The 20,281-nt window shown below is 46.4% G+C and overlaps 1 protein-coding gene across 5 annotated transcripts in view; it reads right to left on the bottom strand.

Moving 5' to 3' along the window:
• Positions 1-322: 322 nt before the first annotated feature.
• LOC135896500 (uncharacterized) overlaps positions 323-20,281 on the bottom strand; it is a 35,719-nt gene continuing 15,760 nt past the window's right edge. Inside the window, exons 5-9 of one of the 5 annotated variants that reach the window (XM_065424916.1) lie at positions 19,629-20,026; positions 15,400-15,566; positions 15,283-15,314; positions 3,949-5,361; positions 323-529 (exon numbers count right to left, since the gene is read on the bottom strand). In XM_065424916.1, the coding sequence (XP_065280988.1) occupies positions 3,985-5,361; positions 15,283-15,314; positions 15,400-15,566; positions 19,629-20,026 (1,974 nt within the window). In that variant the 3' untranslated portion in view covers positions 323-529; positions 3,949-3,984. Of the gene's footprint in view, positions 530-3,683; positions 5,362-15,282; positions 15,315-15,399; positions 15,567-19,628; positions 20,027-20,281 lie in introns of those variants that run through there. The other 4 variants (XM_065424917.1, XM_065424919.1, XM_065424915.1 and 1 more) reach the window with 4 other exon arrangements.

Here is a 20,281-nt window from a genome sequence, read left to right as displayed (position 1 = left end):
TTTTCAAAGTTGCAACGAAGTCCTGTTCAGCAACAACCTTGTTTTCAGCAGTCAGCTTCAACTGAATAACCTTAGAGAGCAGCTTCACGCAGATCATACTTGTTAAACGATGCGTTTCGGGAAAATCGGCGTAGGCCACCTCATGGACATCCGAGGATGCCCGACGGTTTACAGACCACAGACTGGTGCACGTCGAACTGGCATCAAACTAGTCACAAAAGTTGACAAAATAAATTTCTTGCACTCTCAAGGAGTCGAGGCTTCAAATTGAAATTATGGAGTTTACGGCCACCTAAAAAAGTAAGAAAAGCGGGACACAAACTTTTCATGTCAGTAGACATCTTTAATCCAGGCAACAGCAAAGGCTTCCATAGGAAACACTGGTCTCATTCACAGGAATGAGAAGTCCACTCAAATATCACATAAGGATGAGTTCGCACTATTACTGCTGCTTCTATCACAGACACTTCTTTTTTTCTGGTTCTTGCGCTCGAAACGAGCTCTCTGGAAGCAGGCCTCAGAGAAAATCCTGGAAGAAAGAAAGAATCATTTTAAAACCTGATGCGTGCTTCAGAAAATCATCTCCAGAATATCCTCTCCCACAAGCTTTCTGCCAAAAGTGTTCAACTGTGGACTTCATTTTTCATCTTTTTCATCTCGAGATGATTCCGCGGATTACTTATCGTCAACTGCAAGTTGAAGGCACCTCCCAGCAATCTCGCATTACGCCCGTTTTAAGTTATTCCATCCATCCATTCATCCACGACACATACAGTTTCGTATTAAAATTACTAGAGGGAACTCGGAATTCTGGCACTGCGACTTATGTTAGTAATGGTCTGATGATGTCCCCTCTTTGGCACAACTGTAAATAAATTGAATCAATAGACCACTACTTTTATCAGGCAGACGATATTCACACCAGAGGAAAATATCACTCGAAGCTTCACTCTGCAAAATTGGATTAGGGTTAAGTATACAAGCATCATAATTTGGGGCCTCGACACTATAGTCACAGACGTTTGTTCCGCAGCATTTAACAGAAACAAAAATAATAACCCTGCTAATTATTGTACCTTTATTCTAGATATCAATTATGCATTCATTTCATCTAAATTTGCTTTCTCTAAATTCTTTAATTAATTTTCTCCTTGATTGTAGCTTCTTTTAACATTCACCTTTCAGTTTGACTGACTGCCACATCTAGCATCTTTTTTTTTATTATTTCGTTGTTGCATTTATCGTTTTCAAACAAGAATCTCCTTTAGTTATGCCGCCCGATTCTTGGCCTATCCTCCTTAGTGAGTGCGAGCCAGGACAGAGGTTCATCATCATAATTATCATTCTCATGCTGTCTGAACTGCCATGCCTGCAACTTTCACAGACACTAGCATAGCAATCTTTGTAGGAAACTATGCTGCCATGAACAACTCCATCCTGTGCCTGTACGTTTCCCAACTTTCATTACGCCACCTAATCCTTAACAGTCTTTGACTGCATTTTCCTTTTCTTGGCGTCATTCTATCTCTTTATCAAAGATAGAAAGTCCACCAGTTTAGACTGGTTTAATGGGATTAGTGAGCTAGCATCTACCACTGTTTGCTCTCTAATCGACACCACCTGTCTTCCCGTTCCTCGATGTTACGTCCATCATTTTTCACTTTGTAGCCTCTAGCACAGTTCTTAGCTTCTCTTCAATTTTCCTTGTTTACTTCCAAGCTTCTGCCCTCTATCTTAGTAAATGCAGAATGCAGTGTTTGTATACTATTCATCTCCACTCTCAGCCAGAAATGTAACGGCGAAACCTTATAGACACAAGCTTTCCATATACAGCAAGGCAACTAGCCTAATTGAACACAGCAGCTTCGGTACAGTAACTGAAAGTTGGCCATAATAACATATCAACGGACATACTTGCAAGAAAATCCCACATCTGTTGCCATTACAAGGTTTATGCAATTCAGTTATGCGCATAGGTGCACAATCTAATTGTGAAGTGCCAAGTGTTGCCGCATTGTGTTGCACACGACAATATAAGCTTTTCTTACAACAAACGACGCTTGTCCAGAAAACTGGTTGCCTGTGCATCTTGCTTTGACTTGGGTGTCCAAGGCCCAGTTAGCTACAACCACCCGTGTTTCTGCCTTACGGACTAAAATTAACCTACAAGATTCAGCGTATACTGCATTTCTGTTTTGTAAAATTTCATGGCAAAAACTGAACTTTATGGTTTTGATAATTCAATATGGTTACACCTTGATATACCGAAATCAGTAGAATGGATCTTTACTTCACTATACCGAAATACTGTTATATTGGCATTCTACTTTTTATGCAGAAAGTACAGTCATTGATGGATTTTCCTTACACAGGATAGACTGCACAAAATTATTGGGAAACCGGAAAAACAATTAATTCCAGCAAGGAGAGAAAGCTTATGGTTGAATTTGAGAGTAGGTGACCAAAGATTCTCTTTTACTCTGAGTCGACGATGTCTTCGCATTGTTGGTACGAAGCGAAGCCTACAATGCTTTCGCATCTGCTCCGCTTCCACGTCTAGGCAGTGTCACCCCGGTGGGACAATGCTATCACGAGAAGTGCAGGCAGAGGGGAGGAAACGCTTCACCTGCCTCTCGCTTCAACGCGCAGGATTAGAGCACACATGAAGCCACAGCCATCTCGGCTCGCTTTAACATTGCACCCGCCACAGATTACCTGCAAGATGGGGCACGCTGACGGGCATATGGAGCAGCCGGGCTAGAGGAGGCGGCCCATGCTCCCCTCCACCCAGCCCCATCCCCCTTTGAGATTTCTTTCCGCTATTTACAGGTAGCTCAATTAAGAGTAACTATGTGGTTTTTTTTATAAACCAGACAAGTAGCAGAGTTTAGTGCTATACCAAATAATAAGGAGCACAATATATGAAATTGGAACCAGAACAAAGCAGTGATGCATGTTTCATGGCAGCAGGTTGTTTTGCAGACCAGAGAACAATGACATTTCAAGACATGGACACAAGTGCAAACTTACACCTGAATTTTAATGATGGACTGGATGAATTTTATAATACAGATACATCTGGTTAGCGACAAGAAAAAATTTAAAACAAATCGTCTGTAAGTGACGTTAACACGTGCAAGATACAATAACGCAATTTACCCAAGGTGGGCCAGGAGAAGTCACTCATAGCTGCAAATATAGTTTGTTTTGTGTGCGCATGTGTTGCACATGTTTGCATTAAAAGTTATACACATCGTATCATGTCTGTGCTATGAACTTCAACCTGCTTATCAACAAAATTTGGAAGTTAGCGTTTGTGTCAGCGCCTTCACAGGTTATTTTGTGCAAAACCTGCCATCATGGTATACAAGTACAAACTTGCCTAACGATCATCTTCAGTGGTAAATGCAAAATCTTCTCGAAGTTGCTAAAAATGCAAGTCACTGTACTGGACAGTACAGTGACGTGACGAACAGTTGCATGAACACTTGCATCCAACAAATAACCAGCCAATTCCCAGTCAGGTCAGATGCTGGATACGTGTGCTGCCATGTGTTCGGTGAATTTGCAGGATGCGAAATCCTACTAAAAACGGCTTCATCTGCTTGCTAGGCTGCGTGTTACAGCATTAATGTTGGCATGCAAAGTTTGAGGGCCTGCTGCTCATGAGAGGCACATTGCAGTGTGTGGATACATTCCTGTTTATTTATTTACTATTTATTTATTTGCCTCACTTCAGGCCCCTTCAACAAAATTTTGGTGTCTCATGAAACGATTTAAATAAGAGTCCTCGAGTGCAAAGCCCGATGCTTAACGACCATTGGCGTCATATTTCCCCCAAGGTTAAATTCTTAAGAAGGTAATGGCAGAAGCGAGTTGCTCCGTAATTTCAATGAAGCGTTCCTGCTCAGAGACTGCACATTTTAAAAAACGTCATGCCTGATTTACCTACAGACCTTGCAGTTCGCACCCAATTTTTTATTTTTAGTCTGGCTCCTCCAAGTGCCCTCCAACCGAGGCACTGTGCACCTCCGGAAATCGCACCTGCGGCTTGCAGTCTGAAGACGAGGAAGCACCTGGTCCACCCTCTTGCTGCATGCTGGATGAGCCGAGACGCCAAGCACCGACATCCAACGGCACACCTTCCACCGCCGCCGGTGTGTCAAATGAAATGCCTAAGTTTTGAAAGCGTCGTGAGTCACTTTTGTCTCTTGGAAGCATGCTTGCATCCTGCTGCATCCCCACCGAGGGGCAGGCACCATCTACAGGCGCCATGGTTGCTGGCAGCAACTCTGGTGGAACGGAAGCCAGACTGGTGCTGAGGCGGGACAGAGGCTGTCCTCTGAGTTGTACCAAGGCCGCGTCCCAGGACGTATGTGATACCTGAGAAGGTGGGCCTCTGGCAACGCTCTGCTGCTGCAATGCATCTGACGGCTGCCAGGTGGAACTGATGGTCACTGGCTGTGCCTTTGGCACAGTGGACACCACAGTTTGACTGATGTTGAAGCTGGATGGTGGCTGTCCTCCAAGCTGCCCCATGGCCTCGCCTGACGACGTCTGCGATGCTTGAGGAAACGTGCCTGCAGCAACACTTGGCTGCTGCAATGCATTTGAGGGCTGCCATGTGTAACTGCCGGCCGCTGGCTGCACCTCAGAAAGAACGGAAGCCAGACTGTTGTTGGCGCTGGGCAGCGGCTTTCCTCCAAACTTCCCCATGGCTGCGCCCCAGGACATCATGGATGCCTGAGGGGATGGGCTTTCAGCAATACTTGGCTGCTGTGAAGAGTTTGACAGCTGCCAAATGGAACCGGCAGTCATTGGAAGGATGTTTGGCAGGGTAGAAGGCAAACTGACGAAGCTGGACAGTGGCTGTCCTCCGAGCTGCCCTACAGCCGTGCCCCAGGATGTCTGCGATGCTTGGCTAGAAGAGGCAACACTTGGCTGCTGCAATGCATTCGTGGGCTGCCAAGTAGGATTTATCACTTGCTGCATCTTCGGCACAGCGGACGCCAGACCGATGTTGAAGCTGGATGCTGGCTTTCCTCCAAGCTGCCCAACGGTATCGCCCCAGGTCGCCTGTGATGCTTGCGATGGGCCAGCGGCGACACTCAACTGCTGCGACGCGTTTGACGGCTGCCAAGTGGGACTGCCGGCTGGGCCGGGCACCAAACTGGACTGCCGTTTGGATGGTTCAGCAACAGGGCCGCCGTCACCCTCACCTTGTGAAATTTGAGCGCTGTCATCCTTATTCATCGCTTGTCGAGAGTTCAGTAAATCTTGTACGAGTTCAGTGACCTCGTCATGCAACCTGGTTTGAATTATTGTTGCCACAGTGACCTTGATGTGGTCGTACAATTTTTCCTGGACATAAAAGAAAATCCACATGAGACAGGTGCACATTTGGGCTAGTAGTCGGTCTCTGCACTACTGTGACGAGTGCATTACGCAACACAAAAACACGCAAGGAGATGAAGAAAGTGCCCGTCCCATTGTCTCATTTTGCTTTTTCGTCTTTCGCCATGCACTAGTTGTAATACCTAAGAGCGCATTGACATACAGCATGCACTTTGTGCCCCCAACACACGTGCATACTCACCGCGGTGGGTTAGTGGTTACGGCATTGGGGTGCTTAACATGAGACCACAGGTCTGATTTATGGTCATAGCGGCCACATTTTGACGGGGCGAAATGCAACAGCACCCGTGTACTTCGTGCACATGGGGGAAAAAAAAACCTCCAGGTCATGAAACTTATCCTGGAGTCCCCGGCTACGGCATGTACCATAATTAACTGTGGTTTGGATTCGATTGATCACTTGCCCTGCTACTACTCATCGCAAGGCCCAATGCAACAGCATATCAGACGACCAAGCAAGCTAAACAGACTGTCAAAAGACTTCACAATGTTCTGCTTTCGTCTGATCGCCTTCGATCCCTTGACGTCACGACACACACGTGCACACACACACATACACACACATCTTCTGGAAAGAAAGTGAAACAGCAACTCTAGGGTTTCTGAGTGCAGGAACAGCACTACATGAAAAAAAAAAAGTCGAAATGAATGTGTCCATACTCCTTAGAGGATCCCTCACCAGGCCCTATTGCAAATTTTAGTTATACACTGGAAGTTCTAAAATGCCATCTAGGAATTGTTTTAGCTAAATATTTTTTCAAAACAGTTCCTTATTATAGGACAGAGAAGAAACTGAATGCCCTGTTACCATATTGTCACGGTACAACGGGGACAGAACACAGGGAGACGTTCTTCATGAACAACAGGACAATCTGTTCAAAAACAAACAGAGCAGAGACACGTCTTCGTCATCACCCAATCTCACTCTGACCCACTAGGCGGAGTCTGTTAATGCTCCCATCGTCCTCGTCGTCTGCATAGAATAAACGCGTCAATATGATACAGCCAGGAGACCGGTACAACTGCGAACAAAGACAACACTCTCTCCATCTACCTTGAGTAGTGTCTACGAGCGATATTCCTTTCCCACCTTCTCCCATGCCAGAGCCAAGAGACCATGTTGGAATCACATGATGAACTGCACTCCTATTTTGCAGCGTATTTCTGTTGGCATCATTGCGCATTAGACAATTTTTCGAAGTAGCGGACTACTGCAATTTGCGTCGCAACGTTTGTGCGTGTCACCTCGACTCTTTGGCTAGGAACAGCGCTTCAGTCAGAGGGAGGACACACAGCATTTGACGTTAAATTTCAGTTGCTTTTGCAAGTGTGACGCGCTGCAATACTTTGCAGACGATGATCGGCATCGCGTGAGGTATGCGCTGCACTTGTCTAAAATGGCCAAACCTGGCAAGGGGCCCTTTAACCCTTCCGTGCGTTTCTATTTAGCCCAAGCCCAGTGCTTCACCTCTGTACCACCCTGTGCCGCTCCCGTCTACCACATTTCTAGGTATTTTGCCTGAAGCGCCACGGCGAGCGCCCTAGATCCTTGTAGGTAGGTACTTGGTGGGATTCATTATCATCATCAGCCTGGTTACACCCACTGCAGGGCAAAGGCCTCTCCCATACTTCTCCGACTACCCCGGTCAGGTACTAATTGTGGCCATGTCGTCCCTGCAAACTTCTTAATCTCATCTGTGCACCTAACTTTCTGCCGCCCCCTACTACGCTTCCCTTCCCTTGGAATCCATTCCGTAACCCTTAATCACCATTGGTTATCTTCCCTTCCCATTACATGTCCTGCCCATGCCCATTTCTTTTTCTTGATTTCAGCTAAGATGTCATTAAACCACATTTGTTCCCTCACCCAATCTGCTCTTTTTTTATCCCTTAACGTTTACACCCATCATTCTTCTTTCCATAGCTTGTTGCGTTGTCCTCAATTTAAGCAGAACTCTTTTTGTAAGCCTCCAGGTTTCTGCCCTGTACGTGAGTACTGCAGACTTGCAGAGTACTGCTTCTTGGTGGGATTAGGGGGATGTTATGCTCTAACAGCTGTTGCTAAGAGGAAATAGGTTTTTGAAAACACACCGCCGAGGCTATTTCCAAGCAAAAGTTGTGTGCGGAAGCTGACACTGGACGAAATTTTTCAGTTTGGACAAGGGAATAAAAGGGTGTGATAAGAAGTTGGTCTTGGTGTGCGAGGTGCTTGGATCTACAAAAGCTGGGATAATCGTGGGGCATCGAGGGTTTCTCGCACCACAAGCCTCATCGCTGCGCTCAAGCATCCTTTCTTGACATCACTATCTTTCTTCCAGCCAGAACAATAGCAAATCATTGGTGCCACACACATTAAACTATCGTGTGACATCCAGAAACAAACAAAAAATGCAAAAGCTCCACTGGGAGTTAGACTAAGCATGCGTAAGCATTGTGCCACTTGCTCGTCTCCAGGCAGCCCGGTGTCATAACCAATGTTATGAAGCTTGATTAGGCCAGTGCCAACGACAGCTCAGTGGCGACACGAACTGGTGCCGACGGTGGCACAAGGAGCATTGATGATGATGATGATGTGTAGTGTTTTATGGCGCAAGGGCCAGGTTTGGCCAAAGAGCGCCATGACAAGTGGTAGTGTTAACGATGTAATATGGGAGATGTGACTTGGCTGTAAAGTGGCCTAAAAATAGTCGCTGTAAAGTGCATAAAATCTGAGTGCTATAAAATTATGGCGATGACTAATGACGGATACTATGTACATTAAAATCCATCGTAAAAGAATGATGCAAAATAGAAAATATATAAGATTCTAAAATTCACTAGAGCACCACTGCCTCGTTAGAGCCCTTGAGACACAAGGGCCTAGAGGCATGTGCTACATAAAAGAAATTATCACAGCGGCATCCTCTGGAAAGAGGAGACGCTATGAGTGTGTGGGGCTTATAACATGTAATACAACATCTTTCAGGAAGCCCAGGACTGCGCTGGAGTCAAACAGCGGTTCTGGGCCTAGTAACATTACTGGATGAAGGGGGATGCGCTGCCGATATGCTAAGGGAAAATGCTTCTTTCTTTCATGTTCGGCTTCCCGACACTCCAGGAGGACGTGGAGGACGGTCAGCCTCTCCCCGCATCTACCACAGGTTGGAGGCTCGTTTCCGGTGAGTAAAAAGTTATGTGTGCCAAATGTGTGTCCTATTCTTAGACGACAGAATAGGACATCTGTCTGGCATGATTTTGTTACTGAAGGCCAGAATCCTAACTGTGGCTTTATCACGTGGAGCTTATTATTTGTTTCCGCGTCCCATAGCCGTTGCCACTGGTTCCGTAGTTTCCTCCGTAAGAAGGGCTTCAGGTCTGTGGCAGGAACTGCAGCGGTGGGATTAGCAGAATGCGATGTAACTGACGTGGCCATCTGGTCCGCAAGAACGTTACCTTCGATGCCCCTATGACCTGGCACCCAGCATATGATGACATGCTGATTACCTATATACGCTTTACACAGAGCAGAATAAAGTTCGTTAATTACTGGATTTTTGTGGTTAGAGAAAGCCATCAAGGCCTTCACAACACTAAAGGAATCCGTATATATGACTGCTTTCTGGAGTTTTGATTTCCTTATATGCTTCACAGCCGACAATAGTGCGTAAGCCTCAGCCGTAAAGATACTAGTTTCCGCATGCAGTACATCGGTTTCCGAGAAGGATGGCCCGACGGCTGCATAGGACACCCCGTCGTGTGACTTCGATGCGTCTGTGTAGAACTCCGTGCAGGAGTGTTTGTGCTGGAGTTCCCGGAAATGCATCTGGATTTCAATCTCTGGAGCGTTTTTTGGAACTTCCATGAAAGATGTATCGCATTGTATCAACTGCCACTCCCAAGGAGGTAGCAGCTTGGCTGGATGCATTAGGCGAAGTTCGAGGATTGGAACATGCATTTCATGACTAAGCTCCCTCACACGCAGCGAGAAAGGCTGTCTTACGGAAGGACGATTACGAAATAGTGTAGCATATGTCATATCATTAATGGTGTTAAAACAGAGATGTTCGGGATTAGAGTGGACTTTCAAAAAATATGTTTGGCTGATGTATGTTCTCTGGATATGAAGTGACCACTCATTCGATTCTGCATATAAACTTTGTACGGGACTCGTTCTGAAAGCTCCTGTGGCTAAACGGATACCCAGATGGTGAACAGGGTCTAGCATCTTTAGTGCGCTCGGGGCGGCAGAGTGATAAATGACGGCACCGTAGTCTAGTCGTGATCGAATGAGGCTTTTATATAGATTCATTAAACACTTCCTGTCACTACCCCACGTAGTCTGGGAAAGAAGTTTCATTATGTTCATTGTTTTCAGACATTTTTCTTTAAGATGTTTAATGTGGGGGACGAAAGTGAGTCTGTAGTCAAGTATGACACCTAGAAATTTATGTTCTTTGTTTACAGGTATCTGTTGTCCACACACTTCCAAGCAGGGATCCGGAACTAGGCCTCTCTTCCTTGTGAACAAAACACAAGAACTCTTATGAGGATTGATTTTGAATCCATTTTTCTCTGCCCACCCTGACACCTTGTTCAAACCATGCTGTACCTGTCTCTCGCACACTGCGAGATTACAGGATTTGAAACCGATTTGAATGTCGTCCACATAGACGGAATACAAAATGGCCGGTGGTAAGGAAGCATGAAGTGTTGTCATCTTAACAATAAAGAGTGTGCAACTGAGCACGCCACCCTGGGGTACACCGGTTTCTTGTGCAAAAGGACGTGACAGCACATTGCCTACTTTCACCCGGAAGGTACGATTGGACAAGTAGCTTTTTATTATGTTTAGCATATTACCATGAATGCCCATTTCTGACAAATCTCTCAAGATTCCGTAGCGCCAAGTCGTGTCGTACGCCTTCTCCATATCGAGGAATATCGATAAGAAGAACTGTTTGTGTACAAACGCATCACGAATATGTCCTTCAATACGTACAAGATGGTCGGTTGTGCAGCGCCCTTCTCGGAAGCCACACTGAAAGGGATCAAGCATTTTGTTTTGTTCAAGGAAATGGATGAGTCGCCGATTTATCATTTTTTCAAATACCTTACACATGCAGCTTGTGAGGGCTATCGGGCGGTAACTTGCCACTGAAGAAGGGTCTTTCCCTTGTTTCAAAACAGGGACCACAACAGCTTCTTTCCATGCTGTTGGAAGGTACCCTGCGTCCCACATAGTGTTGAAAAGTGTAAGTAGTGTTTCTTGCGTGTCATTGTGTAAGTTTTTGAGCATTTCATACATGATTCTATCGGATCCCGGTGAGGAGCTTTTGCATGCGCTCAAGGCAGCTTTCAATTCGGCAATACTAAAAGGGCAATTGTACGGTTGATTCTGTCGGTATTTATTGATGAGTGGCTTGCATTCTTCTATTTGTTTATATTTTAGGAAGGATTGCGAATAATGTTTTGAGCTTGATACACTCTCAAAGTGCTCCCCAAGTGAGTCGGCCTGATCTTTCAGTGTATCGCCCTGTGTATTTACTAGAGGGAGTGAATATGTTTGCCGCCCTCGAATCCTATTAACCCTGTTCCAGGTTTTGGCCTCATCTCTGAACGAGTTAATACTCGATAAAAACTTGTGCCAGCTTTCTCTTCTGGCCTGCCGGCGGGTTCTCCTACCTTGGGATTTTATTTTTTTAAAGTTGACAAGATTCTCAGCGGTGGGAGAAGCTCGCAGCAACCCCCACGCCTTGTTCTGATTCTTACGGGCGGTTCGACATTCGCTGTTCCATCACGGTACACGTGGTTTGCATGCCAAACCACTTACTTCGGGTATGCAATGTGATGCGGCATCTATTATGAATGCTGTAAGATAATCCACAGCAGCATCAATTTCTAAAGAGGATAGGTCAGCCCATGAGATGCTAGAGAGAGTTCAAAATTTCTGCCAGTCGGCTGCGTCTATCTTCCACCTAGGAGCTTGTGGAGGATATTCGTTTTCTTTGGATGTTCTTATTAGTATGGGGAAGTGGTCGCTCCCGTAAGGATTTTTCATAACTTCCCATTCGAGTTCAGGCAATATACACGGGGAAACTAGGCTGAGGTCAATTGATGAAAATGTTCGGTTGGCGAGAGAATAATATGTGGGTGCCTTCTTATTCAGCAGGCATACACCAGAAGAGAAGAGGAACTGTTCAACAAGACGACCTCGCGCATCTATACTAGAGTCGCCCCACAGGCTGTTGTGCGCATTGAAATCCCCAAGTACAACGTACGGTTCTGGCAATTCATCTATGAAGGACTGAAATTCATGTTTGCTTAGTTTGTAGTGTGGAGGTATATAAATCGAGCAAATAGTGATAAGTTTGTTTAGCAAAACAATTCGAACCGCCACTGCTTCAAGGGCCGTTCGTAGCTGTAAATGTTGACATGCTATGCTCTTTTGGATTACAATCGCAACACCTCCCGATGATGCGATTGCATCATCGCGATCTTTGCGAAAAGTAACATGCTGTCGGAGAAAGTTTGTGTGTTGTGATTTGAGGTGTGTTTCCTGTAGACACAGCACTTTTGGATTGTGTTTGTGTATAATCTCTTGCACATCATCAAGGTTCCTAAGAAGACCTCTGACGTTCCACTGTATGATTTGTGTATCCATATTTAAAGTAAGTTGGTGCTGTGTGTACGGAAACTGAAAGATGTCTTAGATTACAGAGCTCTTTCGAGGCCCTGTAATCGGGGTTTTGCCCTTTCTGGAGCGTTCGAGGGAGCCTCGCCGCTCCTTAGGCGCTTGGCGCGCCGTGAGGGCAGTTGTAGTGTCCATTGCCTCTTGGGAGGCGCTGGACACATGCTCTTGCGAGCGAGTTTTCAGAGAGGGTCCCGCCTTGGAGGGCAAGACCCCTGCTCCCACCAGCCCGGAGACCGATGGGGCTCCCTGGGGGATCTGGCTGCGCCAACCGTTGCCAGCGCTGGATGGGGCCGGGGAGGTTGGTGTAGCCTCGGCTGCGCCCACCTTCGGGGTTAATGGCCCCGTCTGCTGTGTTGGCGTAGCAGCGTTAGCTGCAGCCGCCGAGGGGGCGGATGGCGTCACTGCCGCCTCACTGAGTGTGGGTCGGACAGCCGCCGGAGGCCGTTGTGGCGCTGCCCCCTGACGCGCCACTTCGGCAAATGTGTTCTTAGGCAGGTATGTCACCCGCCTACGTGCCTCCTTGAATGATATATTTTCTTTCACTTTGATCGTGACAATTTCTTTTTCTTTTTTCCAAGATGGGCACGACCGCGAGTACGCGGCGTGCTCTCCATCACAGTTTACACAATGCAAAGAGTTCATGCAAGCTTCAGACGTGTGTTCATGGGCACTGCATTTTGCACACGTTTGGCGGCCTCGGCAGCTCTGCGAGCTGTGGCCAAAACGTTGGCATTTGAAACATCTCAGGGGGTTTGGCACGTATGGCCTAACACGGAGCTTAATGTATCCTGCCTCGATTGACTCGGGCAGGACACTCGAACCGAAGGTGATTATCAAGTGTTTCGTTTGGATTTCTTTTCCATCTCGCCTTATCTTAATTCTTTTGACATCTATAACATTTTGTTCACTGAAGCCCTCCAAGAGCTCAGCCTCAGTGAGCTCCAGCAAATCATCGTCCGAGACAACGCCCCGGGTGGTGTTCATAGTACGGTGCGGGGTTACTGTTAGTTGGTTATCCCCAAATGACACAAGCTTAGACAGTTGCTCGTATTGTTTCTTATCGCGGAGCTCAAGGAGGAGATCACCGCTTGCCATCCTGGTCGCCTTATATCCGGCTCCAAAAACATCAGTCAAAGTCTTTGATACAAGGAACGGTGAAATAGTGCGCACTGGTTTGCCGGGTTTTTCCGAGTGAACTACATGGAAACGTGGGAAGTTGTGGACTTGGCGTCCGAAAAACTGAAAAACTTCATCGGTGCGCCCTCTTTTCTGAGGGCGATCAGGGAATGGAGGAAAAGAGCTATCCATAAATATATGTGAAATTTCGGCAGCAACGCCAGCCACCCACCATGGAGTCCAACAAGGGGACGCTGCAGGGCCTGAAAAACAGGGCCTGCAAACGCCAGCTGTACGTTGCCGCTATAACCTAATATGATATAACCAAGGTTGGCTACTCACACAAGGTTAACCCTTGCTGCCAGGAAGGTCGGAAGTAATAAAGAAATGAGAAGGAGACAGGAAAGGTGGAAAGTAAGGAAAAGACGAAGGTTGTAGGTAGAGAGAGACAGGAAAAGGCAACTACCGATTTCCCCCGGGTGGGTCAGTCCGGGGGTGCCGTCTACGTGAAGCCGAGGCCAAAGGGGTGTGTTGCCGCCGCCGAGGGGCCGTAAAGGTCCAAACACCCGGCATTGGCTCAACCCCCAGGATCCCCTTTTCCCCGGACACGGCTAAGCCGCGCACGGCTACACGCGGGAGGGTCCAACCCTCGTGTGCTCGGGTACGTGGTGTCGCAACACACCAAACGCCTGCTGACGCAGACGCCCCTGCGGGGACAAGGAGCATTGATGACGCAAGTAAAGTACTGCAGATGGATGCACCAGGTGCGCTGATGACGTTCCGATCATTATAAGCCGTTATTGCGCTTTAGCTCCTCATCCGTCCATGTCGAACCATTATTGAACTGTGAACGTACTCGGGCAGCGGCTTCTTATGGCACTGCCGCGCGGGCCGCAGCTTGAAAGCGATCTGCTATGCCCACAAAGAGTGCCGACTGCTCGTAGCTTTGCACACTGTGTTCTTGCCGGTTACTTAGCGTTTGAGAGATGTGCATGCCCCTAACTTGAAAGTGATCTGCGAAAGTGGTAGAGTGAGGTGTTTGTTGAGAGCACCGTTGGCACTGTTTCAACCGTTTCGTTGGCATTGAAGTGGGAGGCAGCGGAAAGGCAAGTTCGCTCGCTGCTGTGGGCGCCATCTCGAAAGCGGTCGTCTTATTACAGGACGGACGAAGGGACGGCTTGCTGGCTGGGTAAGCATACGAATCCTTATGCATCTAAAATTAAAACTTATTTACACCTAAACTCTGTGAATACAGGCTGTCTCGAGCAGAATGTGCGCCCAGGCAGAGCCAGGGATGCAAAAGCAAATACCTAGAGGGATCTAGGGCGCGTGCTGTGGTGGTTCAGCGAAAAAGCACCTAGAAATGTGGCACGCTCGGGCGGCGCAGTGGTGGAGCACTAGGCCTGGGCGTGAATAGAAACATGCAGCCCTTTCACACCCAAAATCTTTATAACTGCAAAGTTTTTATTACTTTTATTTTATTTCCCCGGGAGTTTGCACATAGCATACTCATTAAAGATATCCAATACACATTTTGCCTTTTACTCAATGAAGATATTAATGCCCATTTTGAGAACTACAGTTATTCTCACAGTACACAAGCCCGAAATGATAGTTTTTCAAGGCATGGCAACAACAACAAAAAGTGTAAACACAGCTGCAACGCAACTGTCGCACATAAACCGGCAGTGCAAAGACGAAGCGATTTCTTTGGTTGTTTTGAGATGGTAGACATTTATACGTTTTATTTATTTGACTCAAAATTAGCGATTACTTACTGCTGAGAATGTTCTTCCAATCACGAAATAGGTCTAGCTGCTTGCAACGATGCTGCATGACGACAATGCGGAAGCATGCAATCTTTCGTTGTTTTCATCATGACATTGTGAATTCCCTGCTGCATGCAGTGTAATAATATTTGGCCCACATGTTCACAGGAGCCTTTCTTAAGATCGGCAACATTTCCTTACTATGCTGAAAAAAATGTTTCAAGGCCCCTTTCAGGATATATTGGCAACTTCAATGAAAACAAAGTGGGTTCTGAAAGGCTAAATAAAAGTTGGCCACAAAAGCATACTCACAGCAAACTTCCAGTGTCTGGCGTTGGTTTCACCTGCGGGGGTGTGAATGGCATGTAAGAAGCATGGCATTCTGTAATGTTCACATGCAAGAAGTCTGTTATAAGAGTGTATCCCAACCTGTTGACGGTATGGACACATGGCTTGGATTCCTGGAACCTGCTCTGGATGTCTGTGGAGGTGGTGGCTGGTGCACTTCCATCTGCGGACGTGCGTCGGCTTGTGACAGCGAGTACTTCGCCGGACCGCTTGGAGCATCTTTGGAGGGCATCTTCGAAAAAGTGCTGCTGCAGAGAAAAGTCACAATGGCAACTGTCACAAGTGACAAGTGAAGCAAGTGTCACATCGAAAAAACGGTAAGGTGGGCCAGTCACTGTGGATGCATAGTGGTGGTGCAGCCAATTTAGGATATGGAGCAATTTTTGGACCAGGAGATTTTTGGAGCTTTTTGAAGCCTTTTGGAGATTAGGTGGATCCGCCGTGGTTGCTTAGTGGCTATGGTGTTGGGCTGCTGAGCACGAGGTCGCGGAATCGAATCCCGGCCACGGCGGCCGCAATTCGATGGGGGCGAAATGCGAAAACACCCGTGGTACTTAGATTTAGGTGCACGTTAAAGCACCCCAGGTGGTCAAAATTTCCGAGTCCCCCACTACGGCGTGCCTCATAATCAGAAAGTGGCTTTGGCACGTAAAACCCCATAATTTAATCTTTTTTAGATTAGGTGCAAATGGCACTTGAATGGCACAGGCAAGTAGAACCAAAATGGCACATCAGGACCACCACTGCCGTCAGGAAAACAACATACGGCAGAGATGACTGAAGAAACCAAAACAAGTGCCTACTATTAACTGAAAGAATATCAATAGAAGTGTACATGTGTATCGGTACGCGCACGCATTGCGATTCGTATATCGATGTAATGCTTCTGAATGAATCCTTCCAGTGCTAGTCCTGCGTTCTTCAGTTGTCTTTGTCCCTTTCCTTTTTCAACACTGAGATGGCATAACATCAGCGCAACAGATACAGGGTGCTCTTCTGCCCAGGTCCTTCGCTGGAATCCCAGAATGCATTTGCCAGAATGGTATTTTAAAAAAGCAAAGCAAAAGCACTAAAAAAAAACGTCCTATAACATACATTTGCATTCCTGTTAACTGTATCCCAAAATCATTCCTCTACCAATATGGGATGACCTTCATTGGAATGCCAATGCACCTTTATTGTAAATTTCAAGCACAGATATTTCAAAAAGTTGCAATTTGTCTTGGAAATTCTGCTGAGCAGGCATGACTATCTCATAGCGGCGTCAAGCCACCAACGCCTGTAGCACTAACAAGTGAAGTATCAAGGAGTGTTTATCAAGCCGGGAAGCAGAGTTTAACACTTGGTACCCAGTTTCCTACAAAAATTACTGGCAGCCCTGGCACTGCAATCGTCCGTGGGAACAATGGGTAGCACAAGGATTTGTCCAGTCTTTGTGCTTGTGGCTTCAGACATTCTTGAAAGTGTTTTTCTATTCTTTAGCTTTCTAAATTTTCAAACAACCATAAACAGTGAATGACCGATTATTCGGATGTGCCTGATAATTTTGATGCGTTCACTGTACCACCATGTACCCCAGTGTTTCAGACGCTGAGACCCTTCATCGTTCGATTTTTTCAGACGTTTTGCCATTGCCGCAGGTTCGAAATGGAATTGGAGCTGCCAGAGTCGCCATTTTGATTATCTCCCAGCCTTGAACCAACGCTCTCGCGCACCAATTCACTGGCAGCCATAGTAGTCGTCTTGTGCTTTTGTTAGGCCTAGGCACTTCAATGTGAACTATCATGCTTCCCGTTTTCAGGGTCGTGTTTTTCATTTAAAGGAATTGCCGCGGTCGGCAATGCCCCAACTCCGCCTTTGTCATCCTCACTGATGGCGTCAAAGAAGCACAGCAAGGGTTTAAAGCGTTGCCTAATGCTGGTTTCCGTAAGTCAGCTTCGCCGCAATATAGTGATGTTAAGCGGTCAAGCGTACACAATGTAGTGCGGTGAAGCACACAACTAAAGCAAAGGGGATACTGATGGGGGGACATAAAATGTATGTGCCCGGAATCACAGAGATTACTAATAATTGTACTGACAGGCCTTTAAAGCTATTTCAGATAGGGCTGTGGCAATTTAAGCCCTTGAGGGCAGTCAAAGGTAAGCATTAATCTTTTTTGGACTTTCTTCCCGACGTCTTCGCGGTCCCTAGGAAGTAAAAAAAATTGGACATTAACTGTAGCTGCCCTTATACACATGGCAAGGCAATAAGCCTCTTGACACATGCATAATCATTGCGAATTGTTGCACTTATAGCGCAACATTTTGTTGAAAACAAGAAGTCACAAAGCCGTTTGAAGCCACAAGAACAAAGCTTGGGCAAATCCACATACAGCTGAACCTAGACGTAACAAACATGTATATAAAAAATTAACAGATATAACAAAGTAAATCTAAAATGTTTCTCACTGGTATGAGCCCTAACCAAATGGGAGGTGTCCAAAACACGGTGGGGCCACGACGTGTTTGCAGCTCTATAATTGCTACCAGCGCATACTGCCCGCAAAAGCATTGCCTTTGAGAACTGTTTGTCATTGTCAGGAAGCAGTCAACTGAGCATTGTACTTGGACACCACCTATACATGCTTGCAACAAGTGCTGGATACTCACAAAGGTATTTTTGTGTCTGATGTGGCTTCGTTATGAGGAGGCTCAACTCTACCGCCCATCATTGCCTTGCCAACTGAACCAAGTTACTTGCAGAAACAAGTGCCAGGGTTCCCCTTAGTATCCTTTGTAGTAAACTCTCAGGCAACTCTGTTAACTCTAGGAAACTCTGTCTCACGAGATGCTGTGGTACCTCACATCACATATTAATGCTTCCTGATGTCATATGCTAGGTATATTAGCATCTCTGCACAACCACATTTATCTTATGTCTTGCATTACACCAAGGCTGGTCACAGACTCGCTCACTATGGGATGCTAGCTACTAACTCTCTATTTAACACCTGCAAAGGGTTCTCCACCGGAAACTCAGTGTTCCAACAATACGCTGTTGCACTTCTGCTGCCGGAAGGGGGACTTGCATGGCTGCAGTCAGAACTGTACTTGATAAGCCTTAAGTCAAGCCTAGCCAGCACCTACAGTTCCCATCACTTGTGTGCCCCCTGAACTGCCACTTCAAAAACTCAAAATGATGCAGGCACTTCATTTTCAATGGTGTCCAATCGCAGAAACATTAGTCTGCGAGTTGAGAACAAATGGATCCAAGGAGGGTTTGGTTAGCCACAATCATATGAAGTGAAAGACACTGAAGCCAGAGGAAACGATAGGGTTATTACAGGGTTATTATAGGGTTATTAGGGTTTTTTTTAGGGTTTATTATAGAGTTATTAGGGATAGGGTTATTATAGGGTTTCACTGAAATCTGGAAATAATAAGGCAAATGAAAGTCAGCAAAAAGATAACTTGCAGCAGATGAGGCCCGAACCCACATCTACCATATCATACATGCACCCATAGTGTTTCCCACAAAATCACTAAAGGGAATCTCCTGCACTAGTGTCTAGGGGGGCTACAAACACGGCAATTCAGCCAGCATGGAAATGATGGTTAGTACATTGATTTGGCTAAACCTCATCCTTCTGGCTTCAAACAGTGTCATGACTAAGCAAAGTGGTTGTCTTCAACAAAACACTGGAATAGAAACTCAATTTGCTGTGACTGTGCACATAAGCAGAGCCTTCTTGCCTTGCACATTTAGAAAATTTAAATAATTAAGGCCAATAAAGGCAGATACGTCTTGAGAACAATGCTACAAGGACATCTGAACCCACAACAACAAAGATCAGACAAATACATGTACTAACGAATCATCCCCTTGGGTAGTTCAACAATTGCAGTACCAGAGTTGGCTCTAATAATTTTAGCACCAAAACTCCATGACTAGATCAATTACGCTACCATGGCAGTGATCTCCCTGTCCACTTTCTTGGGTGTTAGTGTGCAGATTTAGCCTTCGGAATGTTAGCCAGTGCAGCTCATGGCCAAGGCGGCAGACATGGCTGATGCGGAGTGTCCTTTCAACCATGGGCACTAATAATCTGAGCTTAGAAGCACGCAACTGGTCAATAAACCCTCCTCGTATGCCACTGCACGTCAACAAGACTGCCAAATTCAAGGCACTGACCATCCGATGAGCTAAAAGAACAAGGAGATCCAAGGAGAGCCCGATTTTTTGTTAGTCCACAATTGTACAAAGTAAAAGTAACAGATAATTCCAAAGAAAGCGCAGGGAAAGAAAGAGTAAAAATGCCACAAGCATGCCTTTGCAGGTCACTGATGAAAGGGTTGCCTGACCCATGACGGCTGAGCTTATCCTTAAACTCATCCGGGCTAAGGCACACCACTCCCTGAGGCTTCCGGCCCTGCCAGGCCAGGTTGCAGTAGACACTGTCCTTGCAGCCCATTCTGCCAACCATGTAGTCAATGTTGACAATGTCCCCCTTGTGGAGAACTTGGTTGAGTTTGCACACGACCGTCCTGCCATCCCTGTAGAAGCAGTCCACACTGACCGTCACCTCCCGGATGGTCTGCCCCTCCCTGGCTTCAACCTTTGCGGAACAGTCAGAGACTTCCATCACTGTGCCCTTCCTGCCCGAGAAGACATAGACTGTAGGCTCCAGGGGGGGCCCAGCTGCAGTGGATGTCTTATTCATGGTAGCCTGCAAAACATGTGTTTGCATTTGGGCATACATGGAGCAGGAACTGAAACAAGATTAACGCTGGAGAAAAACAATTTAAATGACAGCTTTCTTTGCCTCATTATTACACACTGCAGGTGCTTTCTAGCCAAGTAGACAACTTGAGTCACTGGATAGGCGGCATGGGGTAAGTTGCCCATCCTTCGCCAATCCCCCAGAATGGAAATGTGCCACTGTGACACAAGGGATGCAGAAGCCTTAAATGCATTTGCATAT

This window comes from Dermacentor albipictus, chromosome 6, assembly GCF_038994185.2.
Source record: "Dermacentor albipictus isolate Rhodes 1998 colony chromosome 6, USDA_Dalb.pri_finalv2, whole genome shotgun sequence".
NCBI classification, from domain to species: domain Eukaryota; kingdom Metazoa; phylum Arthropoda; class Arachnida; order Ixodida; family Ixodidae; genus Dermacentor; species Dermacentor albipictus.
This window is presented reverse-complemented; position numbering and strand designations above follow the sequence as displayed.